The sequence below is a fragment of the Rhincodon typus genome, chromosome 8 (genome assembly GCF_021869965.1).
Source record: "Rhincodon typus isolate 14 chromosome 8, sRhiTyp1.1, whole genome shotgun sequence".
In the NCBI taxonomy this organism is placed as follows: domain Eukaryota; kingdom Metazoa; phylum Chordata; class Chondrichthyes; order Orectolobiformes; family Rhincodontidae; genus Rhincodon; species Rhincodon typus.
The window spans coordinates 26,791,397-26,812,273 of record NC_063339.1 but is presented as its reverse complement, the minus strand read 5'-3'; the positions used below and the strand labels follow the sequence as shown (position 1 = coordinate 26,812,273).

The 20,877-nt window shown below is 41.3% G+C and overlaps 1 protein-coding gene across 3 annotated transcripts in view; it reads left to right on the top strand.

The window, feature by feature from the left end:
* The window catches only part of prkcha (protein kinase C, eta, a), a 204,034-nt gene that overhangs the window by 108,713 nt on the left and 74,444 nt on the right, over positions 1–20,877 (top strand). For 2 of the 3 annotated variants that reach the window (XM_048599997.1, XM_048599999.1), the window contains 3 exons: positions 16,208–16,382; positions 18,740–18,774; positions 19,528–19,610. In XM_048599997.1, coding sequence (XP_048455954.1) covers positions 16,208–16,382; positions 18,740–18,774; positions 19,528–19,610 — 293 coding nt within the window. Of the gene's footprint in view, positions 1–12,812; positions 12,908–16,207; positions 16,383–18,739; positions 18,775–19,527; positions 19,611–20,877 lie in introns of those variants that run through there. The other variant, XM_048599998.1, reaches the window with a different exon arrangement.

Here is a 20,877-nt window from a genome sequence, read left to right as displayed (position 1 = left end):
TGGTTAGAGAAATATGTTAAATTCAGGTCACCACACTATAGGGAGGATGTCAAGGCTTCACAAAGGATGCATAGGAGATTCACTAGAAATGTACCTGGACAGACATTGGCTACATGAAGCAACTGCACAGAATTGGGTTGTTCAAGGTCTTAGGGAGTTTTGATAATGTTTTGAAATAAATAGCAGCCAGATCTGTAACCAGAGTTTACAGATGTAAGGTAATTGGCAAATAAACCACAGATAACTTAAGGAAAACATTTTTCAGACAGTGAGTTGAAATGAACTAGAATAGACTGACTGGAAGGATAGTGGAAGCAAATTTAATAATAATTTTTCAAATGAAGGATGATAAATGCTTGATGGCGAAGAAAGAGCTGGGCAATGGGGGAGCAAGCATGGAAATGGGATCAGTTGGTTGGTTCTTACAAACAGCTAGCAGAAACACGATGAACTAATAACCCCTTTATGTACGGTGTCTTTTTTTTGAATATAGGAATTGTTGTATTTCTTCACATTCACTTTTAAAAAATTGTAATTGGTGCAATCTGAACACTGATTATATCTGTGTTGAGATAAACTGTACTTTTATTGTTTGCTGAACGTTTGAGCTTTTTATTACTTAATTTCACATCTGTTGGTTATGAAAAATGCTATGTAAATGCAAGTATTTTGTCTTTTACTTTCATAATTGTAATTAAATGCATCTGGTTCTTTGGTCCATGTCTAATATTCCTTAATTTAAAGAGTACTTTTATGGAATAGAGTCTGACTTCATTTAACCCAGTAAAAATTACACCAATTACAGTGATTTCCATTCCATAAGGGTACACATCTCAGACTGGGCAGGAAAAATACAAATTTAAGATGTGGGGTGTAAGATTGACTTGGAAGAACCAAACCTTCAATTTTGAGAGAGAACTTTTCCAGAAACATGAGATAATTTCATCAATCAGATGCATAGGAGCAGGAGTAGGCCATTCGGCCCCTTGAGCCGTTTCTGCTGTTCAATGAGATCATGATTGAAATGGGGCCTAACTCCATATACCTGCCTTTGGCCCATTTCCCTTAAGACCTTTGCTTAACAAAAATTATCTTTCTCAGACTTAAAATTTACAATATTCCAGCACCAACTGCCATTGGTGGAAGAGAGTTCTGAATCTCTGTCAACGTTTGTGCATAGACATGCTTCCTAACATCTTTCCTGAATAGTCTGGTCCTAATTTTTGGACTATGTCCCCTAGTTCTAGAATCCCCAACCAGTGGAAATAATTTATCTACTACATCTTTTCCTGTTAAAGACTTACATTGCCTCTCCATCAGTGAGGGTGCTTAAGATTTAAAAATTGAAGCACTTGTCATGCTCTGTTTGCAAATGCATTGCGGTATTGCCTTGCAAATATAATGTGTCTGTTATTAGCTGCTTCTGTGTAAAAGTGGTGCATCTGCATATTACTGGATTGTTCTGTTGTTCTGCATCATTATGCAAGTATGCCACATCTGTATTTGCAAGCTGCTATGTGGTGGGTATGTTAGATATGTTTCCATACATTAATGAGTAAATAGAAGCATCTATCTATATATATCACTGTGCAATTTCAATAACAATGAACATTTTATAGCAAATATAATAAACCTCCTAAAAGTAATGCAATTGCAAGGCACTGTTAGAAGAGAGGAGGGTATGTGTGTCTGTGTACTTGAACTCAGTTATTATTTTCTGTTCTTTGGCACTCCACACTGAATTTCTACAGGAATGAATCTAATTTTGGTTCTCCGTTTGACATCACAAAGACGTGTAACAATCCTACTCGGGTGAACTTCTGTAGAATATCAAATCACCAAAAATGCAAATCAAATGTAACCTTTATTTACCTTTGTGGGGTTTGGTTCCTACGTCTGTTGTTGGAATGCAGTTTCTATGGAGTTTATATGTAGACTTGGATCTTTCTCTTACTAAGAGGCACATAAGGTGGAAAAAGCACATGTTTTGTCTGTTTCTATGGCTCATTCTTCCTGGAAGTGATCATAAGGCTGAGGAGCAAAAGTAGGCCATTCAGCCCATTGAGACTACTCTGCCATTCAATGTGATCATTGCCAATCTGATAATCGTCAACAACAACAAAAACAGAAGTTGCTGGAAAAGCTCACCAGGTCTGGCAGCATTTATGAAGAAAAAGTCAGCGTTAATGTTTCCCGTTCTGAGGAAGGGTCACTGGACCCAAAATGTTAACTCTGCTTTTTTCTTCACAGATTCTGCCAGACCTGCTGAGCTTTTCCAACAACTTCTGCTTTTGTTCTCGATTTACAGCATCTGCAATTCAGAGATCATAGAACCCCTACAGTATGGGAACAGGCCCTTCAGCCCAACAAGTCAACACCAACCCTCAGAGCATCCCACCCAGGCCCATTTCCTGTAACCCACCTAATCTACACATTCCTATTGGAAATTCAGCATGGCCAATCCACCTAGCCTGCACATCTTTGGGCGGAAACCCCCGCAGACACAGGGAGAATGTAAACAAGCTCCACAGAGACAGTTGCCCGAGGGTGGAATTGAACCTGGGTCCCTGGCGCTGTTAGGCAGCAGTGCTAACCACCAAGCCGCCATTCTTTTGGTTTTTATCTGATAATCCTGAACTTCACTTTCCCACCTTTTCCCCATTCATTCTCAACCGATTAAAAATGTGTCTATCTCAGCATTGAATATACTTAAAGACCCAGTTTTTACAGCTCTCTGTGGTAAAGATTTCAAGAGATTCAGCGCTCCCTGAGAGAACAACTCCTCATCTCTGTCTTAAATGGGCAACTCCTTATTCTGACCTGATGCCTTTTCGTGCTGGACTCTCCCAAAAGGGGAAAATTCCTTTCTGCATCAACCCTGTCGAGTCCCCTAAGAATCTTGTGTGTTCCGAGAAGGTCACCTCTGATTATTTGAAACTCCAATGAGTATAGGGCCAATCTACAAACCCTCTCCTCAGAATACAGTCCCACTAGACCTACGAACAGGCTAGTAAACAGACCATTAGTCTGTCACTTTAGGGACACCATTCATCATCAAGCATAGCTGACCTGGAAACTCATCACCCTTCTACCTGCCATAGACATTTTGGAAGAATTTACAGGTTGATAATCTTCCTGTTTGACAATATTGTGAACACATCCTTCATCACCATCAAGTCCTGGAGTAGGACTTGAACCCAGAGCATCTGACTCAGATGCAGGACTGCTACCCACTGCACCTTAGGACCCCTGCTTGATAAAATTGGAAAGGGGTTATTGTTTCTGTTTTCATAGTCTGTGTCTGACTGGGGACACGTTCCTACTTTTCTTTGTCAGGTTGCAAACACAGGTCTCAGTGAGTTATTTTATTCACTTACATGAATGAATGAACTGGAGTACTGATCAACGCTATTTTATGGTGCAGTGATTCTTGGCAATAGCTGACTCAAATAAGAGAACACAACCAAAATTTTTCCAATCTTCAATAATACCTGTCTTGCCAAGTCCCCAACGTAAATGTCCCCACTGACCAGAAACTTGCCTGAGAGTAAAGCAGATTTGCATAGACTGGAAAAACCATTGTACTGAAGGGCAGAGGACAGTTTGGTTGCTCCACAATAAGTTACTGAGCTTCTTACAGCATCAAGATTCCCTGCCACCTGCAATGTCACACCAGGAATGTGATGGAATATTCACTATTTGTGTGGATGGGTGCAACTCAAACAACATTGAAAAACACAAGACTTTCCAGGGTGAAGCACATTGGTGTCACAGTCACATTATGCTCACAGTGTGTGTGATTTGTGAAGATAGGGCGGTGCGGTGGGTCAGTGGTTAGCACTGCTGCCTCACAGCGCCAGGGACCCGGGTTTGATTCCACCCCCGGGTGACTGTCTGTGTGCAGTTTGCACATTCTCCCCGTGTCTGTGTGGGTTTGCTCCAGGTGCTCCGGTTTCCTTCCACAGTCCAAAGATGTGCAGGCTAGGTGGATTGGCCATGCTAAATTCCTGTAGTGTTCAGGGAGGTGTAGATTAGGTGGATTATAGGGGATGGGTCTGGGTGGGATGCTCTGAGGGTCGGTGTTGGGTCAAAGGGCCTGTTTCCACACTGTAGGGATTCTATGATGATAACTTCACCAGACCTTCACTCCTTTATGACCCCTGCAACTGACAGCAGTGATCAATGTTATGGCATTTTCCAACTCCCCTCCAAGCCGCACATGTTTCTGATGTGGACCAATATCTTGAAATTTCCTCTGCCAAGCATCTTCCTGAACTTCCAAGGACTTCAGCAGCTTGAGGGAAATGAGGCAACTAGTTATGGGCAATAAATGCAGCCAGGCCAGGGTTTTCTAGGCCTCAACAAATATATTCATAATCTATGTCCTCCAAAAGACAGAGAGGTAAAAATTGGTCATTTTGATGAAAGTGGGGCAAAACAAGTCAACGTCAGACTCGGTGTTCCTAATGTGTTGTAGCTGCACCTACCTCTGCTGCGAGTGTACAGGCAGCCTTGGAGAAACCCCACTAAAGCAGGGGTTAGAATCCCTGTATATGTAACTGCTCCCTCCCTCTCAACCTCTCCTCTCACCTGAGGTGTAGTCACTCTCCAGTTAAACAACCATCAGTAGTCTCTCTCTCTAATGACAGAGTAAGCCTATGGTCTTCTGGGACTCTGGCAACTTTACTTTCTATGTAAATGAGCAGCCCGACATCTATTCTGTGTCCTACTGCAAAAGCTTGTTTGAATTGATCAGAACAGGGACAGTGATTGCTAAAGCTGTCTAATGGTTAACATTTGTCTTTGGAAAGTTGGTAATGAGGCAACATAAAATTTGTATGTTGTCTTTCCGCATGTAACAATCTCTCAACAGCCAACACTGTTTATATTAATTTCATGTCCACCTCAGGCCTCCCTCTTGTGGTGTGCTGTCCCTGAAAATGGGACTGAATGAATATCAAAACCAGCAAGACCATCCTTATTTAACACTGCACCAAAGGGTGTGCCTAGACTATATGCAGTAGCTCTTTAGGACTGCAGTGTTTTGATTAGGGTTCAGAGTGCCTCCATCTGAATCAAACTAATAAACAAACATTATATGTATTTGCAATGTCCATGGATTGAACTATGAGGAAAGACTGGAAAAACTGGGTTTTCTAGCTGCCAAAGGATATTGCTGAGATGAAAACTTATAAAGGTAGACAAGAAAGATTGGATATGGAGCACTATTCAATGCAAGATGTAACAACAGAACAAGGGGATATAGGCTGAAAATGGTAGAAAGTCAATTTAAGAATGATGAGTACCACAATGCAGACTGACCAATAACTGGAATGGTTTCAGAGTACGTAGACATTGGACAGATAACCTAAATGAGAAAGTAGCCTTCCTTACTTGTATATATTATGAGTAGATCTCCTCTGTCTTTTTTCATGAGAAACATCCTCTGCTGCCCCAAGATGAACACTCACGAACATGAATAAAAGTGATGTACTGCAGAGAATGCAGATCTGAAATAAAATCAAAATACTGGAGAAACTCACCAGGTCTAGCAGCATTTGTGGAAAGTTACTGTTCTGAATCTAATGTGAATCTTCTATGGAACTGAAGAGAGGTAGAAAGTTGATGGGTTTTATGCTGTTGAATAAGAGAGAAAGGTCAGGTAGAACCAAAGGAAATGTCAGAAATAGGTTAGAAGGTGGGAGATTGAATACCAAAAATATCATGGCATGAAAGGTAACTGGAGTGGTACTAGTATTGGTCCAGAAATAGGTATTAATAGCACAATAAAGGTCAATTCTATCTGAAAGTAAATGCACGAATAAAAAGTTACTTAAGGGGTCTTGGTGGAAAGAGATTAAAATGGAGAATAGAGTTTATGGTCTGAAATTATTGAACTCAATGTTGGGTCTAGAAGGCTGTAAAGTGCTTAAGTGGAAGGTGAAGTGCTGTTCCTTCAGCTTGCATCAGCAAGAATATGAAATTGGGTATTTGATCCAAACTCTGAGTAGTTATATCATTGAAGATTGCAATCACTGTCATACCTAATGCAAATGAAGACATCCTAACTATAAGTGAAGGTGACTTGTCGATTAGGAGTGGTCACAAGCAGGTCAAAGCCTGGGAATACTGTAGTGAGTAACTCACCTTGACTCCCCAAAGCCTGTGCACCATCTACAAGGCACAAGTCAGGAGTGTGATGGAATACTCCCCACTTGCCTGGATAAGTGCAGCGCCAACAACACTCAAGAAGTTTGACACCATCCTGGACGAAGCAGCCCGCTTGATTGGCACTACATCCACAAGCATCCACTCCCTCCACCACTGATGCTTAGTAGCAGCAATATCTATAAGATGCACTGCAGAAATTCACCAAAAAATCCTTAGACAGCAGCTTCCAAACCCACGGCCACTTCCATCTAGAAGGACAAGGACAGCAGACATATGGGAACACCACCACCTTCAAGTTCCCCTCCAAGCCACTCACCATCCTGACTTGGAAATATATCGCTGTTCCTTCACTGTCGTTGGGTCAAAATCCTGGAATTCCCTCCCTAATGGCATTGTGGTTCAACCCACAGCAGGTGGACTGCTGTGGTTCAAAAAGGCAGCTCACCACCACCTTCTCAAGGGCAACTAGGAATGGGCAAGAAATGTTGGCTAGCCAGCAACGCCCACATCCCACAACTGAATTAAAAAAGAATTGGTTGTGCGTATATATAAACTGAATCCTTCAACCACAGTTCCCACTTTTATTTTGAATCTGATACATGGTTCAGATGGGGCATGGTTTTCAAGCAATTGCTTCTTGAGAGAGTGATGATCATTTCAACCCTTTGTTTAAGCTAATCACTTGATACTTCCTGTGGTTGTGGTCTGCAGACCTTTACAAACAGCTTCACATCATTTTGTGAGTTTTTAACTTCTGCAAATGTGTGGATGCAGGTTCTGCTTAGAAACGTGTTAAATGGGATTTAAAGACACTGACCACTTGCATTGCTGATGGGCAGATGGATACATTTACAAATTCATCATCATGATTTGGGGAGACAGTGGTATATTACATCTCTCTGTGAATAAACCAGAGGCCGACGCTAAACGCTGTGCAGATAGGCGTTCAAATCCCACCGAGGTAATTGGTAGAATTCAAATTCAATACTAAAATATGGAATTGAAAGCTTGTCTCAGTAATGGTGATGAGGAAACAATTATCAATTGCCTTAAAAAACCTACCTGGTTCACTATTATGCTTTAGGGAAGGAAGCCTGCCATCCTTACCTGATGTGGCCTACATGCGACTCCAGACCCACAACAATGTGGTTGATTCTCAATGCCCTCTGAAATGTCCTAACAAGCCACTCAGTTCATGGGCAAGTACAGATGAACAACAAATATTATAGAGTCATGCAACACGGAAACAGGCCATTCTGTCCAACTTGTCCATACTGACTAGGTTTCCTAAATTAATCTAGTCCCGTTTGTCTGCATTTGGTCCATATCCCTCTAAACCTTTCCTATCCATCTACCTGTCCAAATATCTTTTAAATTAGGTTGTTGGCTTGCTCACCGAGCTGGCTGGTTATTGTACAGACATTTCATCACCATGCTAGGTAACATCATCAGTGCGGCCTCCGATGAAGCGACGTTGTTCTACTCTACTTGGTATTTATATGATCTGATCTGTTAAGTGTGGGTTGTGTCATTTCCGGTTCTGTTCTGCATGGGTTTGTATATGGGGTCTAATTGCACATTTGTAAATATTTGTTAATTGCATTACAGGTTGAAAACCAGGCCTCTAGACAACAGCAAGAGGACACAGTACGCCCTAATACACTGGCCACACTACCCTATATCAAGAGCATATCAGAACGGACGACAAGACTCCTACAACCACTAGGAATTATGGTAGCACACAAACTCACAGCCACAATACGACAAACACTCACAAGGACCAAAGACCCCATACCCATGACATGCAGGACTAATGTAGTTTACAAAATATCTTGCAGTGACTGCAAAAAACATTACATTGGCCAGACTGGAAGGAAACTAGCCATCAGGATACAGAGACACCAGCTAGCAGCAAATGACACAACAAACTTTCCCTCATCTCAGTGCACTTGGACATGAAGGCCGTCAGTTTAACTGGGACAATGTGACCATCCTAGCTCAAGCCAACCACAGACATGTAGGGAATTCCTAGAGGCCTGGCTTTCAACCCATAATGCAATCAAAAACATTTGGAATTAGACCCTACATATCAACCCTATATATTTGGATGAAGGGGTGGAAGGGTGGATCAGTAAGTTCGCAGACGATACGAAGGTGGGTCAAGTTGTGGATAGTGCGGAGGGCTGTTCTAGGTTACAAAGGGACATTGATAGGATGCAGAGCTGGGCTGAGAAGTGGCAGATGGAGTTTAACCCTGAAAAGTGTGAGGTGATTCATTTTGGAAGGACAAATTTGAAACCAGAATACAGGGTCACGGAAAGATTCTTGGCAGTGTGGAGGAGCAGAGGGATCTTGGGGTTCATGTCCACAATTCCCTGAAAGCTGCTACCCAGGTGGATAGAGTTGCTAAGAAGGCGTATGGTGTGTTAGCTTTCATTAATCGAGGGATTGAGTTCAAGAGCCATGAAGTTATGCTCCAGCTATACAAAACCCTGGTTTGGCCACATCTGGAGTATTGTGTCCAGTTCTGATCGCCTCATTACAGGAAAGATGTGGAAGCATTGGAAAAGGTGCAGAGGAGATTTACCAGGATGTTGCCTGGAATGGAGGGAAGGTCTTACGAGGAAAGGTTGAGAGAGCTAGGGCTTTTCTCTTTCAAACGACAAAAGATGAGAGGTGACTTGATAGGGGTGTACAAGGTGATCAGAGGTATAGATAGAGTAGACAGCTAGAGACATTTTCCTCGGGTGGAGGTAGCTATTACGAGGGGGCATAGTTTTAAAGTGAGTGGAGGTAGATATAGGGGAGACGTCAGAGGTAGGTCCTTTACTCAGACAGTGGTAGGGGCGTGGGATGCATTGCCGGAGAGGGTAGTGGAGTCGGCCTCATTAGGGGCATTTAAGCGGCTATTAGATAGGCATATGGATGATAGTATAAGGTAGGGGTGGAGGTTAGATAGACCTTAGGATTAGTGTAAAAGTTTGGCACAACATCGTGGACCGAAGGGCCTGTACTGTGCTGTACTGATCTATGTTCTATGTTCTAAACCCATGTAGAACAGAACCGGAAATGACACAGCCCAACTTAACAGACTGAATCATATAAATACCAAGCGGACTAGAACAACATCGCTTCATCAGAGGCCGCACTGATGATGTTACCGAGCACGGTGATGAAACGTCTGTACGATAACCAGCCGGCTCGGTGAGCAAGCCAACAACTTCATCCACAACCCAAGCTACAAATCTTCGCAAGAACCTTAAATATCTTTTAAATATTATAATTGTACCTCCCTTCACCACTTCCTCTGGCAGTTCATTCCATACATGCACCACCCTCTGTGTGAAAAGTTTGCCCCTTAGGTCTCATTTAAAATCTTTCCGCACTTAGCCTAAACATATACCCTCTAGTTTTGGACTCCCTTGCTCTGGGAAAAAGACATTGGCTATTCACTTTATCTATGCCCTTCATGATTTTATAAATTTCTCAACCTCCTATGCTCCAGGAAAAAAGTCCCAGCCTATCCAACCTCTTTTTACTCAAACTTTCCAGTCTTGATAACATCCTTGTAAATATTTTTTGCACACTTTCCTGTTTAATAACATCCTTCCTATAGCAGGGTGACCAGAATTGTATGCAGTACTCCAAATGTGGCCTTACCAACGTCTTATACAGCTGTAATATGATGTGCCAACTCCTGTACTCAATGCTCTGTCCAATGAAGACAAGCGTGCCAAACACTGAGTTCAAGGAACTATGCACCAATTGCTCTAGGTCTCTCTGTTTGACATCACTCCTCAGGGCCTTACCATTCACTGTATAAGTCTGCCCTGGTTTGTCTTATCAAAATGCAACATCCCACATTTATCTGCATTAATCTCCATCTCCCATTCCTTGGCCCACTGCCTCAGTTGATCAAGGCCCTGTTGTGCTCTTAGATAACCTTCTTCACCGTCCACTGTAACACCAATTCTGGAGTCATCCGCAAACTTACTAACCATGCCTCCTATTTTCTCATCCAAATCACGTATATAAATCACAAACAACAGTGGACCTAGTACCAATCCTTGTGGCACATGGCTGATCACAGGCCTCCAGTCTGAACAACAACCCTCTACCATCACATTCTGTTTCCTACCGTCAAACCAATTTTGTATCTAATTGGCTAGCTGTCCTTAGATCCCATGTGATCGAAGCTTACTAACCAGTCTACTGTGCAAAATCTTTCAAAGGTCTTGCTAAAATCCATCTATCTATCTTCTTGGTCACCCCTTCTAAAAACTCAATCAAATTTGTGAGCCATGATTCCCCACACAAAGCTATGCTGACTATCCCTAATCAGTCCTTGCCTTTCCAAATGCATGTAGATCCTGTCTCTCAGAATCCCTTCCAACAACTTACCCAGCACTCACGTTAGGCTCACTGGTCTGTAGTTCCCTGGTCTTTCCTTGCAGCCTTTCTTAAATAATGGTACTACATTAGCCATCCCTCCAGTCTTCTGGCACATCACCCGTGGTTGTCAATGATACAAATATCTTCACTAAAGGCCCTGCATTTTCATCCCCAGCTTCCCACAGTGTCCTGGGATACACTTGATCACGTCTCAGGATTCATCTACCTTTATGTATTTTAAGACCTCCAGCACCTCCTCTTCTGTAATGTGGACTCTTTTCAAGACATCAGTATTTATTTCCCCAAGTTACCGAGCTTCCATGTCTTTCCCACTCTAAATACTGACGAGAAATATTCATTAAAGCTCTCACCCATCTCCTGTGATTCCATACATAAATAATCTCATTGATCTTTAAGGGGTCCTATTCTCTCCCTGGTTATTCTTTTTCCCTCAATATAGTTGTGGAATTTCTTTGGATTCTACTTTTACCTTATCTGCCAAAACTATCTCATGTTCTCTTTCTGCTCTTCTAATTTCCCTCTTATTTGTACTCCTACGTCCCCATACTTCCCAAGGGATTCACTCCCTATACTTGACATTTACTCCCTTCTTTTTCTTGACCAGGGCCTCAATATCTCTAGTCATCCAGAGTTCCCTTCTCCTGCCAGCCTTGCCCTTCACACTAACAAGAACATGTTGGCCCTAAACCCTCACTAACTTGCTTTTGACTGCCTCCCACTTGCCAGATGTCCCTTTTACCTGCAAATGGCTTCCCCCAATCAACTTTTAAAAGTTTGTGTCTAAGACTGTCAACATTGACCTTACCCCAGTTTAGAACTTAAACTTGTGGACCAGGTCTATCCTTTTCCACAACTACTTTAAAACTAATACAATTATGGTCTCCGGTTCCAATGTTCTCCCTCACTGACATCTCAGTCACTTGCTCTGCCTTATTTCTCAACAGGAGATCAAATTTTACCCCTTTTCCAATTGGGCCATCTATATATTGATTGAGAAAATTTTCCTGAGTACACTTAACAAATTCCTCCCTATTCAAGCCCTCAACACCATGGCAGTCCCAGTCTTATGTTTGGTAAGTTAAAATCCCTACTGTTACAACCCTACTATTCTTTCAGCTATCTGTGATCTCCCAACATATTGCTCCTCAATTTCCCACTGTCTGTTGGAGGGCCTATAATACAATCCCATCAGTGATCAACTCCTTATTTTTCAGTTCCATCCATATAGCTTCCCTCAGGTATATCTTCTCTAAGTACCGCCATGATGTTTTCCCTAATTAAAAATGCCACTCCCGCTCCTCTGCAGCCTCCCCTTCTATCCTTCCCCTAGCATCTGTAACCCAGAACTGCTGCCACTTCTATCCTCCCTCAGCCATGTTTCTGAAATATCTATGATATCCTAGTCCCATATTCTTATCCATGCCCAGAGTTCATCTGCCTTACCTGTCAGGCCTCTTGCATTGAAATAAATGCAGTTTAATTCATCGTCTTCCCTGCCGCGCTTTTGCCTACCTGGCCTATTGAACTTGCTGTCTGTAACTTCTGCACTCGCCTCAACCTTCCCCTTTGTCTCATTCTGTTTAGGGTTCAGAACCCAGGAAAGAATAAAGAAAAGATGCTGTTGGCAAGATTGGCATTTATTGCCCATTTCTAGTTACAGTAGGCTTTTTTTTATTGAACCACTATGTGGTGAGGGCATGTATAACTAATTGAAGCAACACAATGTCTTTTGCTCCCAAGCCTGTAGGCTGTAGACTAACAATTCACTGCAGTGCGAAGATCAACAATGTTGGCATGGGAATGGAGTCATCCACAACTGTGGCAGACTGGGTAAAGTCAGCGTGTCCCTTGCCTAAACTAATGAGCCAATTGGGCATTCAATGTCCATCCAACAACTTCATAGATATTTTTTATTCCTGACTTGTTAGTTATGGATTTTAAACTGAATTCAAACCCACAAATTCTCATGATGAGATTTGAACTCCCATTCTCTGAATTACTAGCCCAGTAATCTAGCCATTACACCATCATCTTGATGATAATTTATTGCATGCAAGAGAAAATGTGTAACCTTATGAGCCTCCTCTGCACATGTGCAGAAGAGTTTTTGGTTTCTGTTTGTGCTGGGCAGCAAATACAAACCAATGAAGTTCAACAACCAAAATAATCTTTCATTTCCACATCCTCCAACTATGTTTCGCATTCATTTCAAGAGGATTGGTAAGGATTCTCACATTACCACTGGAGATGGGGCCCCTCCAATTATGTGTCGATTTGACAGATATCAAAAATAAATTCAAGAAACATTGGAAGTGCACAACAGGTCAGTCAAAAATTGTAACTAGAAAAGACAAGTTGGTAATTCTGAAGACGACTTTTGTCAGCGTACTCTAACATAGTATCTTGCCCTAAATGTTGCCTTGTCTTTTTTATTCATGAAAAGGGGCAACGTGTGGTACCCTGATAACCAACTATCTACATAAAACATCATTGGGACATGTTTATCAGCTTCCTTCATGTGCCCATGCCATAGTCGAACAATCTCTACAGTTTGTTGCTACTTAACTATATTTTGTGTTATTTGCTACCTACACAATGTTGTAATATATGTGCAGAAATGGAAGCCTCCAAAGCATAATGTTTGTGGCATTATCAGCTTGACACTCTTTGGGGAGGTAACAGATTAAGTTTTATTCACTATTTGGAGGTATCTGAGAGGCAGATAATATGACATACAAATGGGTTGGTGATATGGGGAGTGCAATGGCTTCCTACTCCCATGGCTTTTACCTGTGTTGAGAAACTCAGTAGTGCAGCTGCCCAATGGAGAGGCAACTGAAGTAATTAACTGCCCTACTAAGAACCACCTTGCCACCACCTCCCCCCTCCTCCCCCCCCACCCCCCCACCACCATCACATTAGAATTGTAGCAATGTTAAGAGGGACTCCTCACGTACCTAGCAGTCTCCCAGAGGGTTCCCGAAGTTGGGGGTGGCAGATGGGTGAGCAATAGCCCTCAAAACACTCAGTCTGTGTTGTATCCTGGACTGCTTCGGTGACTAATAAAATGAGGGAGAAATTCTGTCAGACATTATTTCCTTCTAGGGCTTTCCTGTTTCTTTGCCTGTCCCAGAAGATTACATGCCCACGATGGGCCAGGGAGGAATCTAGCATAAGGCTGAGCGTGGGACAGGCTTCATGGGCCAACCAGTCATTTCCTGCCCATCTATTTAATGTGTTTGTAAATTAATAATGTGAGGGAGACAATTGAAAGCAAAGATTCTAGAGACCATGGAGGCAGGCAATAGCATCAACATAATAATAAATAAAATCAGTTCAAAAAACAAATGTACAGTTTTAAAAACATTTGTGCAGCTCCAATCACTAATTGTTTCTTGCTTCTCTTGCTGTACCTTTGTGAGGTTTATGAAGCGGTACATTTAACGAAATGAATGGTATACTTAATGAATTTTACTGAATTAGTTTTGTCTAGTACAGCTCATGCGAGTGAGAGGTTAATACACAATACCTACCAAGCTGGTGAATTGTTCGTCTGGAGAAAGGAAACCGAGAATGGTTTCTGGTCAGTAGGGAATGAGTACTCTGTCCTTGAAATACAGAACCAAAACGCAATAATGGGAAATGTAAATAAAATACCTTACTTATAATTTTGATTTTTTTAAGGAAAGGGAACTGTGTTTGATGTGATTTAGATAAATTCTCAACCGCTCTGACAAGCTTAGTTTTCAGGTCAGATTAAATTGCACTGGCTGGTTTAAGTGCAACTGCCTCTCTGACTAAAATTTAAGTGGTAAAGGTGCCTCCTAGCTTGTGAACGTTTATCATCATCTGTAAATGAGTGCATCAAATTTAGATGCAAAGAACCATTGAGGGAATTTGCTCCTTAGTGATTGCAAGTCATAAGATTCACAATATCATCACAGGGCCATCCTGTTTGCTCTACCACCTTCCTCTATTATTAAACTTAATGGGAAAAAAAAGCGTTATTTATAGAAAACCGGTTCTGGTGTCAATACAATTTGCACCATTTCTTGTGAGTTATTGATTTCAGTTAGCAACGTGTCAATTCATCTTTATTTTTGAAGTCAGTTTGCCAGCTCATTGATGTGGAGCAGACAAAGCTCAAGGAAAAGAAATGTAGTGTATTAAAAAGAACCAGAAAGCAATCTCAGAAAGTTCATGCTTCCAGAAATCGCTGAAAAATAGGTTGCTTTACCACAAGAGTGCAAGTGCCTTTCAAAAATTTGTAAACAAACCACAGCAAAAAAATGTTTGATGTTTTTCATTAGATTGCACCTTAAGTAGAGACGATTCATTTCTCACTACTTTCCCATTTATAATTCACATGATGGATCATGTGATATTATTGGGTTTCACACAAAAATAAACAGAATCACAGATTGAGATTGCAAAACACCAAATCAAATTCCTTCATTCCAAACCAACAAAAGGAAATTTAATCTATTTGGCTGTTCCCTGGAGTAGGAACCTTAGTCAGAGACTTTTCTTCAGGACTATTTCTCAGTTGTTTCTTGAAATATCAGCTTTTCTCACACAGCCAATTTTTTTAAGGCCATTCATTAGATTTGCCAAGTTTTCTGGGTTGACGTGGACCATGGAGTTGTCATGTGTGTTGGTGATGAACCTATCAAAGCTACAGGCACTTTGTTCCAAAGGACTATTTTAGGTACTGCAATAAGGGCTGTTGTGGTGCAGTGGTAGAGTCCCTACCTCTGACCCAGGTGACCCAATTTTAAATCCCATCTGCTCCAGAGGTGTCATAACATCTCTGAACAGCTTGATCAGGAAATACTTAACTACAGCAATGAAAGCAAGTCACCTTCATTTTGCCATGATATCCTCTTCCTTCACTTGCTCTCCAGTGAAAGAAATGTCACAATGTACCAGCAACCAAGCATACAGTTGCAGTCTCTGCAAACAGGAAGCTCCAATCTTGCAGATCATTCTCTGGTTGTGGGGGTAGATCTGCTTTAAACTGGCAAAAGTATTTCAAGACCATCAACTCAATGAGAAGTTTTTTGGCAATTTTTTATCTAATTCGAAAGGGCAAGAGTCAGGAAAACAGTGTAATGATTGTTCCATGTTTGTAAGCAGTTTTATTTTGCCAAATACATTTCTCTTAATGTGCTCCTTCAGAGCCCTTGAGAGCCACCTTGTGAAACATGATACCAATAGTTTAAAGAGGGTCATTTAATTAATAGTCATTGATTAATAGCCATACTTTGAAGAGATCTGCATGAGGTTTCCAAAATAGCCTGGACTAGTAGCAAAAATGATTCTCGAGTCATGTTGCAGCCTGATAAAAATAAATCAGATGCACTTTTGTCTAAGTTCGACAAAAGCTGCCAAATGTAGAGTAGCTTTCAAATGAAGTCATCGAGAAAGGTGAGTGCAAAACTGCTGCAGGATGAGCTTTAATGTTAGTGGCAGTGATGTTGCGGATATGCCTGGCTTATTCTGATCTATAATGCCCCCCACTTGCCTGGTGCAATTGCACACCCCAGTTGGGGCAACTAAAAAATGTGCTGATTTTAAAATTTGATGTTCCTTTTTATTAATAAATTGTACAATTTCTTCTTAGATCCTGAGGAGCAAGTCCAATGCAATTCAAATGAACGAGCATTCAAGGAGCGCATATTTTCTAGAAAACGCCAAGGAGCAATGCGGCGAAAGATTCACCAGGTCAACAATCATAAGTTCATGGCCACGTATCTGCGCCAACCCACATACTGCTCTCACTGCAGAGAATTCATATGGTAGGAAGCTCCTGTATTAAGTTACAGGCATTAAAAAAAAATTGTGCTTTCTGTTTAAATGTTACAATCCTTAAAAATGAAACACTTGTCAAGGCACCTACATCTGTGACATTTTTAACACAGGAAAATGAAGGACTGTCTTCCAGTGACCTTATAAGGGTGTTCATCCACTCATTACCTCATGCTCTTGGGCAAATAAATATCCTTGATGTTGAAGTTTATTCGCTGTTGCATTTTCCTGTGTTACAAATATAGTTTATCTTTTGTAAACACTTTGAAAGACAAAATAGTTAATCATTATGTCATTTGAAATTAAATGGAGATTTATGTAGTGCTTTAATTGACCAGATAGCTATGGCCTAGGGCAGCACTTACCAAACTAAAAGTTAATGAGACCTCATATGCCAAAAAAAACAAAACAGCAATAAAGCAGCCTAGCATCATTCATTACATAAATTGATACTTGAGGCTAATTAGATTGTGTTTATGTTTTAGGATCGTGCCCTTCAGTTGTAGTAAAACGAAGGGGGTTGCGTGACCTGCTCTGGAGTCTGCCAGACAATGTGCTTAAATAATACGATTGTTAGAGATTAAAGGGACCTCAGATTGTTTTACTAGGAAGCAGGTGCAATGGCAACAGCCTAGAGTTGGGGGTAAGTTAGCTCAGCTGGCTGAATACCTGGTTTATGATGCAAGTGACAACAACAGTGGGGGTTCAATTCCTGACTGAGGTTACCATGAATAACTCTCAACTCTCCTTCTCAATCTCTCGCCTTGATTAAGGTGTGGTGACTCTCTTGTTAAACACAACCAGTTGTCTCTCTCTAATGAGGAAACAGCCCTATGGTCTGGTAGGACTATGGTGACTTTACCTTTTACTTTAGACTGTGAGCCCCCAAGGGAACAGTGTTGAGAATGTCAGGTTCTAAGTAGTTGTAATTTAAACTGTCCATTTAATTCCATGATTGAAAATTGGAATCTTTGGACAGATGATCAGTATCTTTACCCATGTGATTTCCCATGGTGCCATTATGATGTGTTTTGGGATAGGAAGTTCAGAGGAAACCATTATGATATTCTTTCCCAAAATATCACTGTCAGAATTGAAATGGTTTACCAGGTTTAGGGGAAAGACAGAGAGAGAGAGAACATTTGGAGGTTGAAAGTCTCTAGTTCTCTGCAGTAGAACATGGGCAGAAGCTGGCACTGAGATTGGGAAGAACAAATTTGTGGCGAGTTGAAGTGAGGGTGAAATCTTTGCCTGGCTATAACTAGAATGAGAAGTCTTCAGGAAAATTTCCACATTCGAAGACTGATTTAGAGATAATCTGTCAAAAGAAAATTTCTGAAGTAAGCTCTTGGGAGTCATTTATTTTAGACTGAATGTCATCCTAAAGGACATTGTAACATGTGCCTGATTGTGGCCTTTCCTGGTTGTGTTAAAAATAAGAATGGCATATTCCATTTTGTTCTTTGAAATGTAAGTCGCTGATAAAACTAGTGTTGAATTAGTAGTGCTGTCATTTGTTACAGGAAATGTCTTAAAATGTGAAACCTTGATGTGTCATTCTTTCAGTTCTTAACAGTAAATTAAAGTATATTGTCCAAAAGTTATCAGTGTCCCAGCAATCATAACAAATGATTAAACTTCACAGATGAAATATCTTGTAACTATGGCAACATGTGATGAAAATCCCGAGCCCTCAGTTAACGAGTTGTCACTGGATACTAAATCCATCCCCATGTTCATCGTTCACAAATTCGCTGTGACAAATCTTTGACATATTTATGTTGGCAATGGTCATATCCTAGCATGCCTTGTTGGAGCCAACGCAGCCAATCAAAATGTATGATATTGAGGGAGTTCATCTAGTGAATGGCTATTTCTCACCTCCCAAACTATACGAGGCACCAGGAGATTAACATAATTTTAATTATTTTGAGCCATTTCACTGTTTCTGTGACCCTATTTGGGATCATGATCACCAGTTTGGAAACCACTGGTATGTGGGGTCGTTTGGGGGAAAACCCCTTCACCAAGAAGATTAACAAGTCAACGTACTGCCAAAGTAATGTTGCAGCAGTTAAGAGAATTCAGACTGAAGGAGATATTCCACCAACAAATGGGTGATCAACAGGATGCCAGGAAAGTGGATGATACCACAGCATTATTGAGTAGGCCTTTATTCCACCTCTGTAAATGCCCTTGAGAATAAGATGTAGTCAGCTGCCTTCTTGAATGTGTTTCAGAAACCTTCAGGTGCAGTAATAGAGAATGACAAGATGTTGAGACAAAACTCATTGATGGATGCCTTCGTCCTAATCAGCCTGGTGATTGTCATTTTTTTTATCCGCAGGGGAATTTTTGGAAAGCAAGGATACCAGTGTCAAGGTAATCATTGATTTTAATTTAATGAGTCTGATGACATTCATCTGTTGAAGAATGCACCCTAACCTGTAATCATGCGAAAGTAGTTTTTCAGTCAAGTTCCTCATCCTAAATAAGAGATTCAGCTAAGAACAAAAGATATCTTTATTTTAGCTGACCACTGTCAGATTGGCCTAGGAAACTGGGTTTGTGCTCATTTTCACTTTGACCTGAAATTCCTGAAATAAGAAAGCATGGTATTTGTGAAATAAATCAGTCAGTTAATAACTCTAATGATCAGTGTTAACCTACCTGAGTATGGCAATCAACTCATTGAGTTCCAGAGAATTTAGGAACTTATGGTTAGCATCTAGAGAAAAAGCTTGTTGTTTAAAATGAAGTCCCTTTCTCATCTGTTAAAATCCAGAGGGTTTTGTTGAACAGCACTTCATTATTTGATCTTCACTCTGTCTCGTCAATGAAGAACTGTTAGTGATCGCGATATCAAGATTTTTATTTGAAGAAATAAATCTCATTGGGGTCACTTAGCATCACTGCTCAATGGTTGATGATTGATAAGTGATTCTTTAATAATATTGCCTGGTTTACAACAGTGAAACCTTCACTGAGCTAAACAAAATGTTCATAATGCTTTTAAAAAACTGAAAAAATTATAAGTACTTTCATGAAGAATTGGATCTGTTTGTGATAGGCAAGACTGCTATTTAAATGGCTGATGATTTATAGCATTAATCCTCGCTCATGTTTATCTCACAGTGTGTACGTGTGTGGTTCACAAACGCTGTCACCAGTTAATTGTCACAGCATGCCCGAGAATAAAGAAGGACAAAAAAGGGGAGGTACAGACAGCACTGAATTTCTGTGTTTGTTTAACAATATTTTGGTCTGGTATAATTGTCTATATGTCTTTGTAGTGCCACCTTGAATGTGTGAGATTTCCAATTGTGTTTTAGCAGCATTTGCAAAACATATCTGTGTACCAGAAAGGTAAAGATCTAAACAAGGTGATATGTCAAAGGCTTGGAATTCTGCAGCAAGTAACTCACCTCCTGTCTCCCCAAAACCTGTCTGCAAGGCACAAGTCAGGAGTGTGACGAAATACTGTCATTCACCTGGATGAGGATAGCTCCCACAAAACTGAAGAAAATCAGAACAACAAAGCAGCTTGCTTGATTCGCACCCCATCTAACATGTTTGATATTAATTCCCTGCAGCACTGACACTCAGTAGCAGCAGTTTGTGCTGTCTCCAAGATACTTTGCAGAAATTAACCGAGGTCCCTTAGACAGCATCTTCAAAACCAATATCCACTTCCATCTTGCAGGCCAAGGGCAGCAGAACCCTGGGAACACCACCACCTGCAAGTTCCCCTCCAAGCCACTCACCATCCTGACTTGGAAATGTTTTGCTGTTTTTTTTCACAATCACTGTGTCAAAATCCTGGAAATCCCTCCCTGACAGCACTGTGGGTGTTAACTACATCCAAAAGATTGCAGTGGTTCAGGAACGCAGCTCCCCACCTCCAAGGCAACTAGGAGCTGGGCAACATCCCATAAACAAATAAAAAAAAATCTGATTTGCATGGGAACGTTGTCTCCATGTGTCAATCAGAAACATCCTGGTACAGCTGCTGCTTTTCTTTGTTGCAGGCCAGCCAGAATTGATGTCGTATATTTGTTTGAACCCAAATATTTTGTCAAAAAGTTCATTCAGAAATTGAAAATGAAAGTCATTCACCTCTATGGGAGATATGAAATGTGAAATGTGGTGTGACAGGGGACACGAAGGTGGAGAAACCACCTACAGTGGAGCAGCCTGTAGCAGGAAGCACCCCTACACCCAGCTAGGGCACTAATCCCCCAGCCCTGAAAGGCTGCCATCACAGGGCTCAACCATGTCCTGCCCTCTCCTGCTCTGAGAAGCTGGGCATCGCATATTCCGCCTCTGGAGCCTACAGCCCGATGGCCTAAACACGGATTTCATCAGTTTTAAAATCTCCCCGCCAACCCCCTCCCCCGACCCCGGCCTCATCCCATGACCAACCCTTCCTGTCATCCCCGCCTCCTTGACCTGACACAACCTGTCCGTGATAACAAGGTGTAGAGC